At 39.6% G+C, this 21,166-nt stretch overlaps 2 protein-coding genes and 1 long non-coding RNA gene across 4 annotated transcripts; 2 read left to right on the forward strand and 1 right to left on the reverse strand.

The window, feature by feature from the left end:
* Nucleotides 1-530: 530 nt before the first annotated feature.
* LOC134187438 (arginyl-tRNA--protein transferase 1-like) lies at nt 531-11,549 on the forward strand. The gene is made up of 13 exons (XM_062655557.1): nt 531-640; nt 4,033-4,159; nt 4,291-4,425; nt 7,357-7,412; nt 8,347-8,606; nt 9,040-9,168; nt 9,227-9,259; nt 9,316-9,382; nt 9,523-9,637; nt 10,683-10,782; nt 10,839-10,962; nt 11,116-11,183; nt 11,253-11,549. Exons 1-13 carry the CDS (start codon nt 541-543, stop codon nt 11,358-11,360), a joined length of 1,422 nt encoding a protein of 473 aa, XP_062511541.1. The 5' UTR covers nt 531-540; the 3' UTR covers nt 11,361-11,549.
* Nucleotides 11,550-12,515: 966 nt separating this feature from the next.
* Nucleotides 12,516-17,688, reverse strand: LOC134187439 (ADP-ribosylation factor-like protein 6). Its single transcript, XM_062655558.1, has 8 exons — nt 17,450-17,688; nt 17,334-17,395; nt 17,141-17,209; nt 16,991-17,085; nt 14,994-15,070; nt 14,858-14,910; nt 12,803-12,858; nt 12,516-12,741 (listed from the first exon to the last, which is right to left on the reverse strand). Exons 1-8 carry the CDS (start codon nt 17,570-17,572, stop codon nt 12,716-12,718), a joined length of 561 nt encoding a protein of 186 aa, XP_062511542.1. The 5' UTR covers nt 17,573-17,688; the 3' UTR covers nt 12,516-12,715.
* LOC134187441 (uncharacterized) lies at nt 17,687-21,076 on the forward strand. 2 transcript variants are annotated; one of them, XR_009971105.1, is made up of 4 exons: nt 17,687-17,820; nt 18,634-19,321; nt 19,441-19,633; nt 20,781-21,076. It is a non-coding gene; the product is annotated as an uncharacterized LOC134187441 (long non-coding RNA). The 2 variants fall into 2 exon arrangements; XR_009971104.1 differs by having other exon boundaries at nt 19,441-21,076.
* Nucleotides 21,077-21,166: the final 90 nt, after the last annotated feature.

Below are 21,166 nucleotides of genomic sequence, written 5' to 3' on the forward strand. Positions count from 1 at the left end.
TAATGGGTCCCTCTGGTTGAGATGGTATGGTGTACCCAGTCTTTATAGTTACTATGTCATCATTGTAGGAGTCTTCACACGAGGTCACAAGTGGTTTCACAGTTTATGAAGTCATTGAATTGCTCTACGGTGTGTCATGAACCGCAGAGACTGTCCATGAACAAAACGTAAATCAACGTACATCTAGAGTTGAGTACATGCAGCTCTAGCTGTAGATCTAGACTTTGGTCTTGATTTCTGAGGTTGATCTACACACAGATCGTGCAGTTTTAGCTCCAGAATGGTTGGATAGACCATCGCATGTTTGTCGAGGGATTTCGGAAAGGTTATCACAGCCGTCTACTTGGGACTTTATACTGTAGTAGAGTATCTACACCGTGTACGTGCGTGTGACACAGCCAATTCAATAAATAAACAACTAGACAAGCTTGTGCTTATGAGGTTTAACTGTTCCATATGTATGTACTTGTTACAGTGAAGACGGTGATGATTTTGGGCATAAATGTGATCTGCGCATGCGTAAGCAGGGTAGGTTTACTAATGGCAGGCTTGTCGACAATTGTTGAGTATTTGAAAGGCGACGGTGACGTTGGCTATCGATGTGGTTATTGCAAGAATCCAAACGGAAGCTTTTCTAGAGGTGAAATAAGTGCAAGCTAACGTTTTGCGTTTTAGTAAATGGCGTGTGTGTGTGTGTGTGTGTGTGTGTGTGTGTGTGTGTGTGTGTGTGTGTGTGTGTGTTGTGTGTGTTGTCTGTTGTCTGTCTGTCTGTCTGTCTGTCTGCCTGCCTGCCTGTCTGTCTGTCTGCCTGTCTGTCTGTCTGTCTGTCCAGATCCAAGTCCACTAATGTTTTAAAGTATTTCGCTGTGAAGGACTGGTTCATTATAGAAGTTTAGGATGTGTACAAGTAGAGGATCTGTAACAATAAAATAATTTGTCTGTCTCTGTCTGTCCGTCTGTTTGTCTATTTGTCTGTTGTCTGTCTGTGTGTCTGTTTGTTTGTGTGTCTGTCTGTTGTCTGTCTGTGTGTCTGTCTGTCTGTTGTCTGTCTGTGTGTCTGTCTGTTTGTCTGTCTGTCTGTTGTATGTCTGTTGTATGTTTGTTTGTGTGTTTGTTTGTGTGTGTTTGTCTATTTGTCTGTCTGTTGTCTGTCTGTGTCTGTCTGTCTGTGTCTGTCTGTCTGTTGTCTGTCTGTTGTCTGTCTGTTGTCTGTCTGTTTGTGTGTGTGTGTTTGTCTATTTGTCTGTCTGTTGTCTGTCTGTGTGTCTGTCTGTTTGTGTGTGTTTGTCTGCTTGTCTGTCTGTCTATTTGTCTATATCTGTTTATTTGTCTTAATAATATATATTTTCATAAATTGAACTAATACATGGGAATAAGCTAACGGAAAATCTAGTGTGTGTCTGTTTGTTGACTGTCTGTATGTATATTTTTTGTTTGTTTATTTGTCTGTCTGTTTGTCTGTCTGTCTATGTATGTATGTATGTATATATGTATGTATGTATATATGTATGTATGTATGTATGTATGTATGTATGTATGTATGTATGTATGTGTGTGTGTCTGTCTATTTGTCTGTCTGTCAATGGTCGTATGTTTTTAGAAATCAACTCTAAAACATCCACATATCATAAACTAAAAGAATGTCCAGCGGCAACCAAGGCTGTAAACAAAACACTAATAACTATATCTAGCTAACAACTGCTCAGGATACGAGTCAAACTCTGTCTGTCTGTTGTTTGTTGACTGTTTGTCTGTTTGTGTGTGTGTGTGTGTGTGTGTGTGCCTGTCTGTCTGTCTGTCTGTCGGTTGGTCGGTCGGTCGGTCGGTCTGTCTGTCAAATTTTCATATATTTTTATACATCAAAGCTAATACAGGTGAAACTAAAGTAACAGCTAATGAACAACAATTGTCACAAATACCATTTACAATTACACAAATAACAAGTAGCATTAAGAAGCTCCCCTACCTGTCTGTCTGTCTGTCTGTCTATCTGTCTGTGTATGTATGTATGTGACATTTATGTATTGTTCTCTCTATTTTGGCATAAATTTCTCTAACTCTAACACATAAGAGACATCTAAACACCAGTGGTAATGAGCCACTGAAGAACGATTTAAAATTAGAAACTCATCCTTTGCAATGAAATTATATCCATAGTAGATTAATATTACTTGTAAAGCATAAATAGAAGACAGCACATGTAATACAATACGGTATGTAACAAGAGCAAGGGTGTGTAGTAGTACATATATTTGTGTTACCATTGTGCTATTCTTGTGTTAACAAATATAGCAGCACACTTAGTCGCTATACTTTCTGTATGGTTCAACAAACCTATCTATGCATCAGTGTAACATAATCTATGTCTGAGAAAGTGACATGCTTTTGCCTTTTAAGAATAGTTAGCACGCTGATTGTTACAATGCTTTGACTCTTGTGCTAGGGTAAGGTCAGCAGCATACACGTGTGAGTAGCGAGAGTGACAGATATGCGTGATGCTGACTTGAGACGAAATTCAATCGTATTTTGTTAGTGTACCCGTTCTCTGCTGCAGATTGTTGACACAACGCTATTATAGTGTGAGAATGGTATCGCGTGTGGTGCTAGGATAACAGCTCATTGCAATAATGCACTTTAGTATCTTGACGCCACCAAACACTAGCAGCACTCTTTCTACTAAACGTTCTAAACACCGTCACACGATTTCATTATTTTATTTTGCTGCATATACTTACAGGCAATGTCCAATGCGGTGTATGTCTAGATGCACCAATTGAAGCACTAAGTAACAAAAATAATTTTTGGGGTCAAAATTTTAGTTTCTTATTTTGATGTCTTCTGGTTCACATTGGTATAACACAATGAGGCAGTTCAATGAGGACAGTAATTTGAACTCAACAATGAAGTTAACAGGAAGAATATGTATTTATTGATTGATGGAAGTTACCTGCCTGAGGAATTATTTTTCTTTAAAATGGTTTTCGTTCTTATTTGTGTTTCTCAGATTGTCTTACACTTGGCAATCTTGGACTAGACCACATTGAAACATTGCAAAGTGTTTGTCTTTTGTATAGAATATTACACATAACTAACTATATACTGGTTGTTGATATACAATGCGTTGCTTTCACATGATTGATAGAAGTTGGTAAAGCAAACTGTTTGAGGTCATGTGTACGTGTTTTGTCGGAGCATGTGGCATAAAATGGTGTAAGTGAGTGTAGGTTTGCTGTATAGAGTTTGACTGCAGAAAACTAGTAATGAGATATGTGAAAGGGTCTTGATGTAAGTGTTAATCTAATTTGTCCGGTGAGACGTTTGTTTAATACACAGACAATCTGTGGTTGTATTTGATTGCACTGGTACTAATGGTTTATGAGTTTGATCTTGCCCTAGAACAACGTTTAGATGTTCTTTGGTTATGTGGTGTCTCATGTTGCCCCATGTTGTGTGTGTGTGTCTGTGTGTGTGTGTGTGTGTGTGTGTGTGTGTGTGTGTGTGTGTGTGTGTGTGTGTGTCTGTGTCTGTGTCTGTGTGTCTGTGTCTGTGTCTGTGTCTGTGTGTGTGTGTGTGTGTGTGTGTGTCTGTGTCTGTGTCTGTGTCTGTGTCTGTGTCTGTGTCTGCGTGTGCATGTGCGTGTGTGGCTGTGGCTGTGTGTGTGTGTGTGTGTGTGTGTGTGTGTGTGTGTGTGTGTGTGTGTGTTTGTAGACTCACTAATTTTGAAACATGCTTAATTGTTAAAATGATAAATTTGGGGCTGCACATGCAGTAGCTCCTCTAGGTGCAATCACCTCTAATGTTCAACTACTTTCTCTTGACAACCAGTTTGGTCATGCACTTGACATACAAATTCACATGGTGTTTATCTCTCATTAGAGACCACATCTGTTTTACAACCAGTTGTGACATGCTTTGGGGTGATTGCAAATGAGAGAGCCTACTGTAGTATAATAAATATGCATATAAAAGTGCAGTGTACACGAGACGTTTGTGCTTCAAATTATAATTTACTTTATGTCTTTTGCACCGTAGGCATGTGGGCACATAGGATGACATGTCAGGACTACGAAGATCTTATTGATCGAGGATGGCGCAGGAGTGGCAAATATGTATACAAACCAACTATGAAAAAGTCTTGCTGCCCTCCTTACACCATTAGGTTAGTCAATTTTGTTTATTTATTGTGTGTACATAATTCCAAGTTTAAATGCCATTTGCATCCCAGACTTCCTGTAGTGTTTGATTGGAGTAGTGTAGCAAAGTAATATTTATGCATTGGATGGATTTTAGATGTGACAGCACGGAGTTTCGTCTATCAAAGTCACAAAAGAAAGTATTGAAAAAGTTTGTGAGATATGTGGCTTCTGGATCGGTGTCTGCAGGCGAAGCTGAAAGACAACCAGATAAGAAAGTCAAAACCGCAAGGTATTGAAATTAGCTTTGATATTAACTTAAACCAAAGGCATTTAATTAAGTAACCCAATAGTGGCCCGTCTCTTAATTAAAATCATGGTTTGTATGTTTACTAGATGTAATTGGCTTTGGCTTTGGCTTTAGCTGTTGGTGTTGTATGTGTTAACGGCGGTTGATCGTTTAAACATATCCAGTGCATGCTTTTAGTATTTCCATTTAGTATGATATGTACATATTTGTGACAAAATATTTATTTATGCCGTAAAAGTTTGAAAGAGAGCCGTGGTTGGTTATGTTACGTTTGGCAAAAATCTACCTGGCTGTATGTCTGAATGACTGCCCAGGACCAGCATTTAGGCAAAGGCAGTTATTGTATGATTGCATTTATCCAGACCAGTGCCTGGCAAAGATAATTGAGCACAACAAAGATGCAGCACTGTAGACTGAGTGCATGTCAGGGTTGTTGTTTCCATGGTGACAGGGAAAATTGTGGCCTCAGGCTTAATATTTGTGACCCAAGAAAAAAAGACAAACGTAATTAATTACTACATAATAGTTGTTTGACAACATGGTTTTCAACGCTTGACTTTTTTGTTGAGAAATATCATGCACTTAGTGAATACTGTTTGCTGAAGAATATTAGCATTGCAACACAAGGTAATTAAATGTCCAAGATTTGGCTATTGTGTATTCTACAGCAACTCGAATATGAATTTATACATTAAGGAAATTTAATATCAGCGATTTAGAAATAGTATTACCGGTAATATTACATTACAGTGTCCTTGTACTGTAACAGTTGTGGTCCAAAGTGCCTTTTGAGGCCATAATTTGAGCTCCATTGCAAATTTGACCGGCAACACCGCATGTTGACAACACTCACGTCAAAGCACTCAACGACATGTTGTTCATGCACCAGTTTGCACTCTAAAAAACAATAGTTACTTAAGATGACAAACTGCCAGTGTCAAGCTACACTGTGATGTCCATTTTAGGGAGTTGCTTGTTTGGACATGCTTATTATGTCGTTGTCACCCTCTAGGTAGGGCAGGTGGGGTCTTTACCCTCTACTGGGTGCCCACCAACCTGGCAGGTAAGTGCCAGAGAGTTACATGTGTGTATGTTGTTGTGCTCAACCAGATCAGTCTGGTTTGTAAAGTCTATTACAAGTACCGGAAGCAAACCCTGCTTCAGAAGTACTTAGACCATCACGGCTGTCTAGAAAGAAGGCATGACTTTACGAAGGATCCGAGTAGATCCCAGAAGCACTGTTTTCTGTAAGTGCTGCAGGTTGTGATGACCTGGAATAATGTCCAGCCACCGTGCAATACCTGCGTGCACTGTGCCCAAAGCTCCCAAGACCACCGGAACCACCAGTGTTCGACAATGCCACATGCAGCTTATCTCCACTCGCAAGTCGCTGTACTTCGCCAACTTCTCAGCATGTTTCTTGCCAATGTTGCCATCAGCAGGACAGCTGATATCAATAAGAAGACAACTGTTTGTCTTCTTATTTCTGAGACAGATGTCTGGACGATTGGCTTTGATCTTTTTGGCAGTTTTTATGTTGTGCTCAACCAGATCAGTCTGGTTTGTAAAGTCTATTACAAGTACCGGAAGCAAACCCTGCTTTAGAAGTACTTAGACCATCACGGCTGTCTAGAAAGAAGACATGACTTTACGAAGGATCTGAGTAGATCTCATATTATTATTATTATATCTGCTTTGCACACATAACTAGACTTGGTGCAAATTAAACATAAAAGAAAGCGAAAAAAACAAAACAGAAAAGGACTACATATATCTACAACAAAAGAAGGAACACACTATTTCAGTCAATAGAAAAGAGTTCTCTAAGTGTAGTGCTGCTGAAGTGTGAAGGTTGCATTAACCATTCACATGCCAGATGACCTGCTGCAGTTCCAGACGGTGAGCCTCAAAGTCAGTCACAATTGCCTGTATATGGAATGTCTCGAGTTATTTTCAATACTATAAAGTGACTGAAATGTCCTGCAATCAGAAAAAAGGAGTATCTCATTGAACAGATCGTAAAAGCGATGAATAAAACTGTAACTTTTGTTTTCTCAACAAATGCCGTAAAGGAAAAAGACCTGTTGCTAATATTGTGCTGACATTAGATCGCCAAGGAATATTGCAGATTCTCTTACAGTGTCATTCCAAGCAACTGGCAAACGATTCAGTTCACGATCATTGCATGATCATAACTGGGAATCATAAGAAATAGCAGAATGTGCTTGAAGCAATTGTTAATCGGTCATACGTGGGATTAGTGATTTTAACAAACACATTTTCACTGTTTAATTAATTTCTTTGGGGCTGTTACTTAGATGGGTTTTTTGGACATTTACAGTATTTGTTGCGTTCTGATTTTTCTCAGCTTTGCAGTTCCAGGCTTTTTGCTTGAACACACAGGGTCGACAGAGCCACAGCAGTCGCAGTAGCCATGGTCGCACAAATTTTCAGTATTTTGACTTTACCCAGTTATCTATTGCTCCATGCTTCTGGTCGTGGAAATGGCTGATTAAATAGAATAGTGTACTTAGAGATTTTAAAGCCTATTAGTGTTTTTGCCAATTGTGTTCAGTTTTGAGTTACACAACGATGCCTTGTATTTGTAGTAGTAAGTCCTGTTAATTACTTAAGCCAGCTGCTTGTTAAATTATGCCTCTTTACCGCGGTTTAGGCTTCTTCACTTTTAAATTGCTTCCATCAGCTGTGTCACGTATCAGTTTGGATACCAAATAGCTTGTAGAGGTGTTTCAAGTTGCTCAATTAATTAATTAATTAATACTTGGGTTTTACCATTGAACACATATGGTACCCTACATATCATTTTATATCTATAGATGATACAGATACAGTGAACGAGGTCGTTTTCATGCTCACTTTGTTTTCATACAACATTTCACATTTCTGTTATAGAAATCCAGACAGTACTGTGAAAGGAGTTTCTGCATCTAAGAGTGACGTAAGACCAGGTAAGTTGATTTCTGTACAGCAGCATTTGACGACATGTAGCGTGTACAGCTGTGGCCAAAATTTTCAGGCACATAGGAAATGTATGAACTCTCAGTACTTGTATGGCACATTGTATAACCCATTTTTGTATCACAAATTTTTTTATGGTTTTTAGGTAAATATCTACAATTTATGTCTATAAAATTGAAATTTCTGTATTGATTGACTATCATACTAAGTCATTAAGTTTGTTCTTGAGTTTATTATTTATTGAAAGTAACCGAGTAATGTATTAGCAATGATATCATTGTTGGTAAATAGTTATCTTTTGATAATATGAATAAAATGCAGATAACATGATTTATGCATGATTTAAGTAATATAATGTGTTTTGTTTCATGCCTTGATGGTACAGTATTTGCATACATACTATGATCACAATTACACACTCTCTCTCTCTCTCTCACACACACACACACACACACACACACACACACACACGTGCACACACGCACACACACACGTGCACACACACGCATACACAGAGAAAACACAAATTGAATTATGGTTAGTCATTGATATTAGTCATTTATTTAACCATCTTTTGTACTCTGTATGAGATAGACAAGACGTTTATTTTCCTGGTAGATTGATGAGCCTCCACCTTTTGCTTTGAGCTTGCCCTTCTAGGTGAATTCCGAAGTTTGAAACAATGTCATTATTAGATCAAATGACATACTCTCCATACAAACAAGAGTTGCTGATTACGTCAGGTCTCTGCTTGTAAAGTGTCTGAAAACATTGGCATAACTGTGCTAGTAAAACCGATTCTGTGTTTTGGGCTCAATTTGATAGTTTATTGGTTCTAACACTTACCTGCCTGTTACCATCACTCGGCTCTTTGATTTGTGAGTCTCATAGTCGTATTGTTATTACAGTGTGGACTGCTTTTAGGAGTAGGTGCTGATCCTGATAAACTACCTTGTCGGAAAGCTAAAGATATTCGTAGAGAAAGAAAACTTGCTAAGCAACAGGCATCCGCATCAACTGTTTTGGCCTCGTCTATTACTGTTTCAAACGAATCGAAGGAGGCAGCCGTTCTCTCTAAATCCAGTGATTCAACATTCCCCGCGCATGGGCAATCTGAAACAAGATCATTGGAAGATTGGATTCTTACTGCAATAGAGAGAAAGGATACAAAACACAAGTTGACAGTGAGATTATTGGATAATAATAATAATAATAATACAATAATATATATTTTCTTACAAACCATAATCTGGTGCAGTTCCCTCACTAAAGGGCAGACAAAGAATACTAAAACAATCACGTACAGTCACAATGACACTATATACAGATACACGACTTAATTAAGTTCGTGTGTGTGTGTGTGTGTGTGTGTGTGTGTGTGTGTGTGTGTGTGTGTGTGACAGTGTGTGTGTGTGTGTGTGTGTGTGTGTGTGTGTGTGTGTGTGTGTGTGACAGTGTGTGTGTGTGTGTGTGTGTGTGTGTGTGTGTGTGTGTGTGTGTGTGACAGTGTGTGTGTGTGTGTGTGTGTGTGTGTGTGTGTGACAGTGTGTGTGTGTGTGTGTGTGTGTGTGTGTGTACATAATATCGGTGACTAACATTATACACTCAACTGCACAGGTTTCTCTCGTTTTGTGTAACACAAGCGATGCAGAGTTTCAAGCATCATACGAGGAAACATATCAACTGTTTAAGATTTATCAAATGACAATCCACAAAGAGACGGAGGAGGATAGCGACAGAAAGCAGGTAAAGCAACAACCACATTTATCCAAACATTAACCTTTATAATGTGGTTAATGTATAGTTTAAGCGGTTTCTCGTTGACTCGCCTTTAATAGTAAGAGGCAATACCACAAACTTAAGATGACTCTTCAATGATGTTTGTGTGGATAGTTCTCTAGATCAGAAGATGGTCCTTCCACCGGCTATGGCTCATTTCACCAGCAGTACAGACTAGATGGTAACAACCATGATAACAACACCATCTAATTAATTAATTAATTTATTTATTATTGATTAATTTGTTTTTATTTATGTAATTAATTAATTATTTATATATTTATTTTTATCTATTTTTTATTTTTTATTATATAACTGTAGGGCGACTCATTGCTGTTGGTGTGCTGGATATCCTACCACATTGTGTCTCGTCGGTTTATTTCTTTTATGATCCAGAGTTTGGCTTTTTGTCTCTTGGTGTATATTCTGCTTTGAGGTAATACTGTTCACATGATTTGTTTGAAGTTGCACAAAATCTGAACATATATATGAATTACTGTTATGTGTGGATCATCTAAAGTGTCATTATTTTTGTTAGCATTTTACACTTTACAAAAAAAAGGAAAGTAAAATGAAAACTTTTTATTTTACTTGGACCCTTGATGACCCCTACCTCTACTAGACAACCCCGAAGTCTCATATAGACATGGAGTATGTAGACTTGTGTTGAAACGGTCTACTATAACCAAGAAATTTTCAGTGGCATAAAAATTTTGGTATCTCCGAAAATTCCGTTTCGGTAGTGATCTGTTTTTGGCGAAACTCCTCGGAAGCTTGAGACTCCTGGCTGGATGCACAGTACAGTACACTAGAACTACATTTACGCAGTTGCACAACACAATAGTAGGTGTGCATGCACTACGTAGTTAGATAATAATTGCAATAGTTTACGATGTTTACGGACGTTGCTGTTGGCTCCTAGGGGTTAGACAACTTTCACAAATTTAAGTAAAGATTTAATTTAGGTACTTCATAAGTCATACCAAAATTACCGAAAATAAATCCAGGGGTGGCCAACTGGCCTGTGGCACTAGAGGTGGGTCTTGGGCACCAAGGCTTGAAGCCACTCAAGGAGATGGTGATGTCATGACTGTGACTAAAGATCATGATGATGATGATGACATACATACATGAGTATGTATGTATGTATAAATGTATGTATGTACGTGTGTATGTACTATGTAGGTAGGTAGCCTCAAACCAGTCTCGCACAGGTGTGTCCTCGTGAGCGTGTCATTTCAGTTGGGCACCAGGGTAGCCACCCCTGAAATTGCCACTGAAAACTTGTTGATTTACCGTTGTGGAGTGTTGTCGTAGTTAAAGTTAGATCAAAATGAGTGTAAATAAAATAAAAACAAATTAAATTTGTCTAGTCGTTTATGGCCATCATCATAAATTGGTTTTCGAAACTTGTTTGTTAGTAATAGCAATTGAAGTTATTGTCGTTATTGTGTGCTGCAACTGTGAAGTGTGTTTTTCAGAGAGATTCTAGTTACTCGCCAGTTGTATCAAGCTACACCACAGTTGAAGTGGTATTACATGGGGTATTATATCCACTCTTGTGAGAAAATGAGCTACAAGGTTGTCATATCGTTTACTTGTACTGTTACTGTCAGTTGCATGATGATGTGTTCTAGGGTCAATATTATCCCAGTTACCTACTCTGTCCAGAAGTGTTGACGTGGGTGCCTATTGCGGAATGTGTAGTGAAATTGGATATGGCAAAGTTCAGTCGATTAGATGACCATGGTCAGCTACAAGGTAACAGTCTTGTGTGTGTGTGTGCATGTGTGTGTGTGTGTGTGTGTGTGTGTGTGTGTGTGTGTGCATGTGTGTGTGTGTGCATGTGTGTGTGTGTGCACGTGTGTGCGTGCACATGTGCATGCACGTGAAGTAACTCCACACTCTCATTAGAGCCGCCTTTGCACGTCACTCTTCCTAAAGTCACCATTCTCTCACGACAAGAGCAAATGACATACGAGGTACAGATTGTGTACCCAAAGGGGGCAACACACAATACACCTTCACTAATTTGGCATTTGAATTTATAGGTATTTGAAGCTATCTATCATAGTAAGCATCAAGATGTAGTGAAAGACTACATCTCAGTGGTCGGTCCTATCACTGCTACTCGGATGCTGCTTTATTTACATTCATGATCAGTTAGTCGACTGTGTAACATAGTAACTTCTTGAGTACAAACAAAGCATTAGCTTAGAAACAGCAACGAGACTGAGAAGGTCACCATTAGCTTCGAAAAGAACTCGATTGCCATCCCACATTTTCAATAATACTGCCCTCCTCACAAATAAATAGATAAATAAATAGAAAATAAATAAATAAATAAAAATAAGTAAATAAATAAATAAATAGAAAATAAATAAATAAATAAAAATAAATAAATAAATAAATAAAAAACAAATAAAAAATGAAAAATAAATATAAATAAATAAAAAATAGATAAATAAATAAAAATAAAATATATGAAATATAACATTTATTTATTCTTATTTATCTTTTCTTTTTTATTTATTTATTTATTTACATATATTTTTTATTTAAAATTTTTATTTGTGATATATATGATGGCATGTCTACTGTAATATATTCTTATTTATATTGACAGATATGTGCTGCATCTTGTTGCAGACGGATGTGTCACACTTGGGATAACTATCTTTCCCACTTGCCTATACTTCATTGGAAACAATGTAAACCTCCGACAGCATTTACTGTCAGAGTTCAACGAAAACTTCCGGGGTGACCGAGGCTTTAGCCACCAAGGGCCACAAAAGCTGTAGGTTGTCTGGAACACTCTTACCACCCTCTTATCCGAAACCTTATATATATGATTAAATTTCTAGCTCATCTTTTGATTAGTTTGCAGTTAATACAATAGTCTGTTCAACTGCACAATATATATAATTAATCAAAGTTTAATCAACTGGCAGTCTTTAACTACTCACTCAAGCCTGGTTCACAGTATTGACGCTAACACTCAGCTGAGTGTCAACATAAAAAAATCAAGGCCTTTGACGCTGACGCTGGAATAAGATTTCTATTCCAGCGTCAGCGTCAACCAGGCTCCACATGGAAGCTGCCAGAACCGTACGCATGCAGTGACCTCGGAGTCTCCAGACAGCACAGGCAGAGACAGTTTAGAACTAAATATAATCATCTGTAGTATGATTACATTAATATCAACCACACTCAACAGGTCAGGGGCCACATGCGGGGCCATCCCCAGATGTGACCAAGTAAGCTATAGCATCATAGTTAATCCATGAGTATGTGGCACCATTTCCCAATTCAATTTGTCTGCTTTGGCTCTGACCAGCCGAGCACTCTTTTGTCGTCAACACTACAGTACTCTGTGTAGCACACAAGTTCTATCTACTACTGACCCAATACACCAGAATTACAGTCCAAGCCAAACTCTGTCAAAACTCAAAGTCATTGATATTCACATCAATTCAAAAATCGTATTGTTACAATAAAATTTACTTTTAACACGTCACTTCACGAACGAACAGATTTGATCTGAAAATAAGCATACAGTGTGAGACGAGAATGCCGGATCGTGCGGTACACATCGACTTGCCTGACAGCCAAGCAACACCCTCATCTAAACCTTCTCCAGTCAGAGCGTTACTCGCACTAATGAAACAACACACACATAACTCAATACGAAATATGGAATACAAACATCTACCATAACACTGAATAACAGTTCACATCATCAGATATTCAATCCACAGCAAGCATGTAATAAGTCTTAATTATTGATGAATTAGAAGGGATACCGTATTTGCCCGTAGTAATGCCCATACCGAAATAACACCTGTGCCCAGGTGCAACAGTTCAAAATTTCAGCCCAAAAAAACGCGCATGCCCAAGTATACGTCCATGCCCAAGTACTACATGCCCATGCCCAAGTATACACCCATGCCAAAGTATACGCCCAGACAAGCATGCGAAGAATAAACAGCACAGTGTCCACAGAACATCCGTCTCTGTCGGTGTGCGTTTGATGAGCTGCATGGTGTCAGTGTTGATTGAAAGTGCTTACCGCTAGACTCATTTCTTTGGTACAATTACTGATACTGATGCTGTTGACGAGCTTTAGGGCGACGACTCTGGTTTGCATGTGTGGTTAGTTTCTGCGTGTATGCTGATGGTGTACGGATACCAGTATACCTTTGATCTTGCAAACGGATAATTGCAGGCATTTGTGGTATTTATGTCTTCAAGTGTCTTAATGATGACTGGCCAAACGATGACCATGTATACATACGCCTAGGACCAAAATAATGCCCAAGCCCGGAAAGTGTTTCTTTTCTATATGCCCAGGGCGTTATTACAGGCGAATACGGTATGGCAAATAGAGCCACAAGTGTCTAATATGACTCGAGGGTGATAAGAGCCACAACTGCTGTATCTCCTTCGATTGGTAGTGTGTTATAAGGACAGTGTCACACCCACTGACCATTACCAGCTATAACACACCATGAGCAATCAAGATGATTGGTCACCAGATGATTGGTTACAGTCAGATGTCAGTTATCCGAAAGTGTCAGTTAACCGAACGCAGAATGCCCCGGATGTCCTCTAGAAGTACAACTGTTACACACATGCGCAACAAGGTGTAATGTCAAGTTAGTAACATTATATGGCAAACCTCTTTCTCAATATTACCTTGTAGAGTCACCGTGCAGGGTTGTCCCCAGCATACAAAAGGCACGTTACTCCGCCATGCCTTGGCTTCCACTAGGTACTGTACAGACCTGCCATGCTTTGCTGATTACTATCATTAGGTATAAAGACAATGGACTTGTATTTGTATTTTGAAAAGTGAGAAGTTGTTTGAGGCTAACAAGCAGTTCCTGGGATGCTTGGTTTGAAGATGACCAATTAGGACAAAGACTACCATATCCTATGAACTTAATTGTAATGTAAAGATCAACAGTGGTTGTCATCACCTTCCACTATTTAGGTCAGTATCTGAAGTAACAAACGAGTTCTGTAGATATCTGGCCCTTCCTATCCTATGTAAGTTCTCAGCTTCTTAAGGTCTGGAAATTTCCCACGGGCTATAAGGCTTAATATAGCTATCATGTGGTCAACTACAGTGAACTAAGACAGAGAGGAACTTTCTAAACAATAAACCATGTTGTTCCTTTTGTGCCTGAGCATTCTATGACAACAGTTTGTGGCATCTCAGCATGTAAGCAAACCTGTGCATCAAAGCTTTCATAGGTGTGCCACCATAAAAATTGGAATGGGCGTGTCAAAAATTCGGATGGGCGTGTCAAAAATTCGGATGGCCGTGGTTATGACAATTTCCGCCATGCCTTACAAAAATCTTGGGGACACCTCAGTGCAGTCAAGTTTGGGTGTTTGTGCAATAATTATTGTAGTTCAGTATACATGTATGGTTTAAATGAGTGCGCATGGGCACATCCTCAGAGACCCAGCATCACCTGTTTGTGCAGAAATATTCAGAGTTATGAACAGGGTCGGGTCCCAAAGTGTTCGGATAACTGATATCTGACTGTATGTTTATGTTGTCCCACCAAGGTTGTGGTGAAATCAGGAGAGATGTTTATGATAGGTACAGTACGTTAATTCAAATTCCATCTTTAGCATGAAATCTCACCATATGTGCCAAGGTTTATCTCGAACTTGATCTAAGGCCATGAGTTGTGAGCACTGAAATCAAGCAGAGATCAAGAAGACAGTTTTATCTATCTATTTATGTATGTACTAAGTAGGTAAAAGGTAAAGATCTCAACCTTAACAGCTGATAGAGCATCCTTGCAATCCATCTTGTTAGCAAAGAACAGAATGGGCATCTTCCGATCTTTTACCTCTATATGCATACAGACAGTCCGGCAACAAATGAGACGGGTCAATAAATGAACACACACACACACACACACACACACACACACACACACACACACACACACACACACACACACACACACACACAAACAAAGACCTACAGACAGACAGACAGACAGACAGACACACACACACACAAACTGACACACACACACACACACACACACACACACACACACACACACACACACACACACACACACACACAGGTAGGATGACAACCATACAAACAAGCTTGTTTTCATCATCCACCGCAGGAAAACAGAGTGAATGACGACAATCTGTAGACTAAGGTTGCGTGCCACTTATCCAAACAGCTTACGCCCACCACATGGTGACAACCACGTGATCATAACGCTAGTCACGTGATCATCACGTGGTGTATAAGTTACGTGGTGATCACCTGGTCATAATACCAGCGATATACAACTCCATGGCATACACAAGAATCAGTGGATTCTTAGGGACTAATAATGGAGGCAACTTTACCAGTATTACCATTCTAATTGCAGATATCTAAATGATACTGATAAAGTAACAGCAACCTGTGGTGATAGCACTTTCATATCGGTCAGTGGCATACGCAGAGTTTTTTCTCTATTGCTAGCAATACCCCTACTAAGGCCTTTGTCTCGAGACCTGAACATATAATGCCTTCAGGACATTTTGATTTGGGACATCAAACTCGTAAAGATGGAATAAGATCGGTTTATACTTGACAGCCAGTTCTACGCTCCTTAAGTGTTTTCACATCTTAATTAATTAAGTTTCCAGAGTGGAATATAACGCAAGAATTATGGTCGGACATCGTGCGCTAGCAAAAGAGGTTGACCCGGCATTTTAAATGTTGGGCATTCATTCCTATTTGATTTCCGTATGTCTTTGTTATCAAAATCAAAACAAAAATTTGGCTTGTTTGCTGTTGTTTTGTTGCATGGTTGTTAGTTAAAGCAAGGCCTGTAAAGTAATGACATGAACTGATCAAGATATGAGCAAGCTAACTATCAAGAGCATGTTGTTCAACAAACAACATAGTTACCGGCATGTGGCCCTCTCACCATTTGTCCTGTTCAACTGCAGCTAGTGCAATAACGGTGCCTAATAAATATGATACCAGTATTGCCCTAAAACGTCATTTTGCATTCATGCATCTGGAGGTCATCAACTCTTAGATCTTGCCTGCGTCTGTCAGTTGTCTGGACTTTTGGGTCGCTTATTCATTCCCTACCATCCATGCAATAACTATTACACCTTAAACAGTCATGTAGGTATGTACAATCAAAGCAAAATTGTGGTCGGTCATGAACACCAGTTGGTCGGTCAATGACCGATGACCAACTCTTATATTCCACTCTGAGTCTCTGTCTGATCTATTGGTCACACTTTCGTCTAGACTAAGGAGTGGGCCTGCAACAAGCAATTTATGGTAAAATTAGAAGATAGCTTTACAGCGTGGCTGGTGTGGTTGATTTGTTTATTAAGACGAATCCTGGCCATATGGCCATAAAGTCCTCACAGCTCACAGCTAATTAGAGAGCCTACCAAATAGTGGGGCGTTTCATCATTTAATGTTTTACTGTATTGTTGTACTGTTTTAAAATCATTACAAGTTAATTGAATAAGAATGATTAGATTATATCATTAAACAATTGATGACGTCATAAAAATGACGCACAAGCTTCTTTTAGCAGAGTGACCCTGCGTACGTCACTGCCAGTTATCCAAACAAATCACTTATCCAACCATTGTCCCATCCCAACCTGTTCAGACAAGTGGCCCCTACTTCAACAAGGATATACGTAAATAGAATGACTAAACGGTTTAAATTATGTCTCAGGCTTGTAATTGTTTTCTTAGTTACTCATCTAAGCATTCAATCACTTACGTGGATGGTTAAGTAGTAGATCAAATTCATCTTTTGCAACGACGACTCTAAAGCGATCACTGCTGTCTATGACGAAGATTATTGCTTGAGCATCTCTAGAGACAAGACTGATATGAGAGCATCGTGACACATGTCATTGAGACTTGGCACTTGTAGTAGTGTTCCCACAAATTTCGATATCTTCCTTGACCAGACATGTCGAATACAGTAAACGCCAAACTAAAAAATAAGATAAAAATACAATAAAATAAACATAGAATAAATAAATAAAATAAAGTAAAAATAAATACTATGTCACGTGACTGTGTGCACATGCATGCGTGCGTTAGTGCAATCAACTTACTTTTGAGAATCAAACTTTTCTACAGTAAACCCTATTGTCGGCACAATGTCCGTCGCTTGGGCCTTCGAGTGAAAGAGAATTTAGTAAAACGGATAAGGCGTACTGCGCATGCTCACTTTCTCTGGTTTCAGTCTATTGATGATCGTCGTTTTACCACTGTTATCGAGACCGACACACAAAACGCTAGTCGACTTCTTCTTCAAGCCAAGCCACGTTGCCAGTCGATCAAACAAACCCATAGTAGTGTCGTAACCAGACGACGCATGCGCAATCTACTTTTACGTCATTGAGATTATGGGTCCGCTAGGGAGGCAGCAGCTGCTTTATGCAAAGAAGACGCTTTTAGAGAAGAAGAGGAGTACGGTTTATTGCAGCCGTGCCGTAAACTATTACCTCTGAGTCCTCCTTTCAAGCTACAAGAATATTTCATGTTGGAGAGAGAGACAGAGGAAAATGTGCGGATAATTTGTGGTGAAAGTCTTCTGAGGTAGAACTTATTTTGTTACAAATGTTTAGTATAAGGTTCTCGGGACATCCTAATTAATATTAAACTGTTTGCCCGACTATCAAATTTTGAATCTCTACAGTGCTTGTGCTTGTGTCGTGTAGAAAATGCAGTAAAGGGTAGATTGTGCTGTTTAAATGTTGTAGTCCTTTTCACACTTTCAGGCTTGAGTGCAACAAACTGAGTTTTTGTTGTTAATTGTGGTGAGCTACTCTGATAGAAAGCAGATTACTGAGTTGAGTAAATGTTTTGGTGTACCGAAGCATGTTGAATAAGCTTCATTACACTCAAACCTTCCTAACCCGGACAGTACCTGTCCGGACTCTAAAATGTCTGCAAGATAGAGATAGCTAACGTGCGTTATATCTTTGGAATCCCAGAGCATCTTAATGTTTGGTGAACGTCATACCAGGTCTGCATACAGTATGGGTGTACGGTACACACTTGTACTGCACTGTAATGTACATGTGTACTCTGCACCACAGTTACGTACGGTACATACGCTTTCTCCTACACACTGGCGTGTGATAGCCAAGATGGCTTGAGAATTGAGTGTCTAGATGGGGAGTTTCTTGCCAAAGTCCTCACCCTTGGAGCCCCAAGACCCTGATATTCGCTGGGTAAATGTGTCCAGTCTAGGGAGGTGTCCAGATGGGAGGTTTGAGTGTATGTACTCCAGTTATTTACTATTTCCTTGTTGTGTGCTAAACATTAGATATGCTCTACTGGGCAGCAATTGTAAAATGAGAGGAAATTGTGTCTTTATCCGCTGTATTGTTGTTGGTCCTGGATTAGGAAGACTCGTTTGATTCAGCCTTGACGCTGCAAAGGGAACAAACGTCAAAGTCAACGTACATGTTATAGAAGCTAATCTAGAGCAGTCGAGTTTTTCAAGAAAGAGTTTGAGGTTAATAAGGATGTTGTTACCATACAGGAACAGTCAGCACTGCATCCTGCGTTGACAGAGTCGGATCTACTCGAGAGTCTATCATCGTCGTCAGTTTGACTTTGCTGTTTCTGAGTTATTAGGGACGTCTGGTGATGATGAGTGTTGACCAGAGTTAACATCGACGATACAATGATTATTCCTAAAGCCTGAGGGTGGCATCATGATACCACGTGAGTGGACAACGTACGTTGCACCGATTCATTCCCTGCAAACGCAAGAATTTCTAACAGAGCAAACGATGTGTTTGGAAGCGTGCTATGCGATGGGACTACCCGGCGACTGTGTGATTCTCGCCAAGGAGGAAACGATGTGGAGCAGACGGGGCAGTGAATAGCGTTAATCTGAGATCACGGCAACTGTCGATTTAGTATCAGCCATGCATCACTCATCAATTCAAAGTATTGTGTAGAAGGAAACAAAGAGAGCAGACTTTTGATTTTGATTTTGAGCAGTCTCATCATATGACACAGACTGTAACAGCACGAGACAATATTGCTGGACTTTACTTTGGCTAGGAAATGTGCCAGTAGCAAGGTATGTCGACTGCTGTTTGTATCAGAGGAAACCTAAGCATCTAACTGCATGGCTAGTTGTTTGTGTTTGCTCGTCGTTTCACTGAAATTAACTAAACTGTCAATTTATTTTTCAATTAGGGTAATCACGCTGCCAGTCAGTTTCCTACTAGGAGAAGCACATTAAGGTTGTGGTATGAGTGGCATGTGCAACGGGGCGAGGAAATGCAGCTTCATAACTCTGACGGTCAAACCGATACGATCTCTCTGAGCTGGCCAATCAGCACTTATTGCAGCATTGTCGTGCGTAATGGTGACCAGAAAGAAACCCAAGGTGTGTAACAAATGAATTATTTATTAGTTGGGAGGAATTCTCGGGATTCTCGGTATAATGGTGTGGTCAATGAACGCGTTTGGCCGCAAGACAGATGCAAAGCATTTGGGGCTTGTTGATCACGTGACATCCAGTTTCATGCCGCTATATACTCCATTAAACTTATATGCTAGTGTTTATTAGCTCTCTATGTTAATGACATGTTGAGAGCAAGATGGCTTGTCACGTGGCTGGCTTCCTTCCATTAAGGTTGCTAATATTTCCCGTGTCTTCTCCCTGCCTCTTGGTAACCTGATTAGGGAATTTACGGATTGGTGTGTATGGAGTGGTAATGGTGATGCTTCTGTTTGTACGTGGCATATCCTGCTAGTAGTCCATGCCGATTGTGAGGAGTGGTGAGGTCTGTGAGGGTCAGTGATTTCTCGTTGTTGATGCAAGTTATTTATATTGTAAGCATTAATGTTTTATCATTATGTATTCTTCTTGCATTGTAAGGGCATTCCGTGGTTTAGTGATTGTTGTAGTGAGCACAGACATGCTTGTAAATCGATATCCTACTAGTAGTTTGATCTTGATGTGCGTTTGTCTCTTCACTGCCCATTTCCGACTGTTTTGTCGAGTTGTCGTGTTTTATGATGAGAAATAGTTTTCAAGGTCAAGTTGCCTTGAGGTATAATCTTGTAGGTAAACTGATTGCACTCTAAATGAGCTTCTAGAGCTGCCAATTTTGTATGCATTAAGATATGTATGGTTCAACTTTGAGGCATATGTTTGAGGCGGACAGTCTGTGTTATAATTAGTTATGTTGCGTAGATTAGAACTGTCAGCTGCTGGTTGATGAACAGTGTTTTCTTTGTAAACTATGTATGTGTGTATGTATGTCTATTGTTGTCGCACCAATACAGGTACAGTGCCCATAGGCAGTAAAGATATACTGGTCAGAGTGCGCATGACAAGACTATATATATGGCGGTATCTAGAGATAAACCAAATATACTTGGATGGTATTCAAACTAAGATTTTTGCGGACTTTACTGACTGCTCGGAGGGAGTTTTGCTGCAGACAAGTTGATTTATAGTGAAGCTATAGATGTTGGGAGTGTGCACGAGCTTGTTCGCTAATAGAGTAACACACCTAATGCTCTAGATTACACGAGTTACAGTTTTCCGGCCGAGTGAGTCACGTCGAGACACTGATTGCCGCCAAAGAAATATATGGCACCGTGGACGTCGTCGAAAGCAAACACGGAAAGAATCCTCGTCCCTTTGCTGGTTCTTCCCAACGCAATGTTGTGTCGCTTGTCTAGTGTATGGATTCTCACTGTGCACGATTTCTAACGTGTCTGTGTGCTGCTCGACGTTTGGCCGTAGATAGGAAACTGCGCAAGACAGCTGTGGACTCGATCTCAGGTGCAGTTATGGAACTCTTCATGACGCTGGTATTATAATATAGCATGTATTTATATTTTCAATTGCCAATAGTTCTGGTAAGAAAATCAGTCTCACTATAGAAATTCACGGTATACTGTGTAA

Source organism: Corticium candelabrum, chromosome 11 (genome assembly GCF_963422355.1).
Source record: "Corticium candelabrum chromosome 11, ooCorCand1.1, whole genome shotgun sequence".
Taxonomy (NCBI): Eukaryota; Metazoa; Porifera; class Homoscleromorpha; order Homosclerophorida; family Plakinidae; genus Corticium; species Corticium candelabrum.

What these genes read in the sequence shown, in the direction of transcription:
- LOC134187438 (XM_062655557.1), top strand. Translation starts at nt 541, where the DNA reads ATGGCAGGCTTGTCGACAATTGTTGAGTATTTGAAAGGCGACGGTGAC. An exon ending in AAACGGAAGCTTTTCTAGAG is followed by an intron (nt 641 to 4,032) that starts GTGAAATAAGTG and finishes TTTGCACCGTAG; the next exon opens with GCATGTGGGCACATAGGATG. An exon ending in TAAGAGTGACGTAAGACCAG is followed by an intron (nt 7,413 to 8,346) that starts GTAAGTTGATTT and finishes GACTGCTTTTAG; the next exon opens with GAGTAGGTGCTGATCCTGAT.
- LOC134187439 (XM_062655558.1), bottom strand. Translation starts at nt 17,572, where the DNA reads ATGGGTTTGTTTGATCGACTGGCAACGTGGCTTGGCTTGAAGAAGAAG. An exon ending in GAAAAGTTTGATTCTCAAAA is followed by an intron (nt 17,210 to 17,333) that starts GTAAGTTGATTG and finishes CTTATTTTTTAG; the next exon opens with TTTGGCGTTTACTGTATTCG. An exon ending in TTGTGGGAACACTACTACAA is followed by an intron (nt 17,086 to 17,140) that starts GTGCCAAGTCTC and finishes TCTTGTCTCTAG; the next exon opens with AGATGCTCAAGCAATAATCT.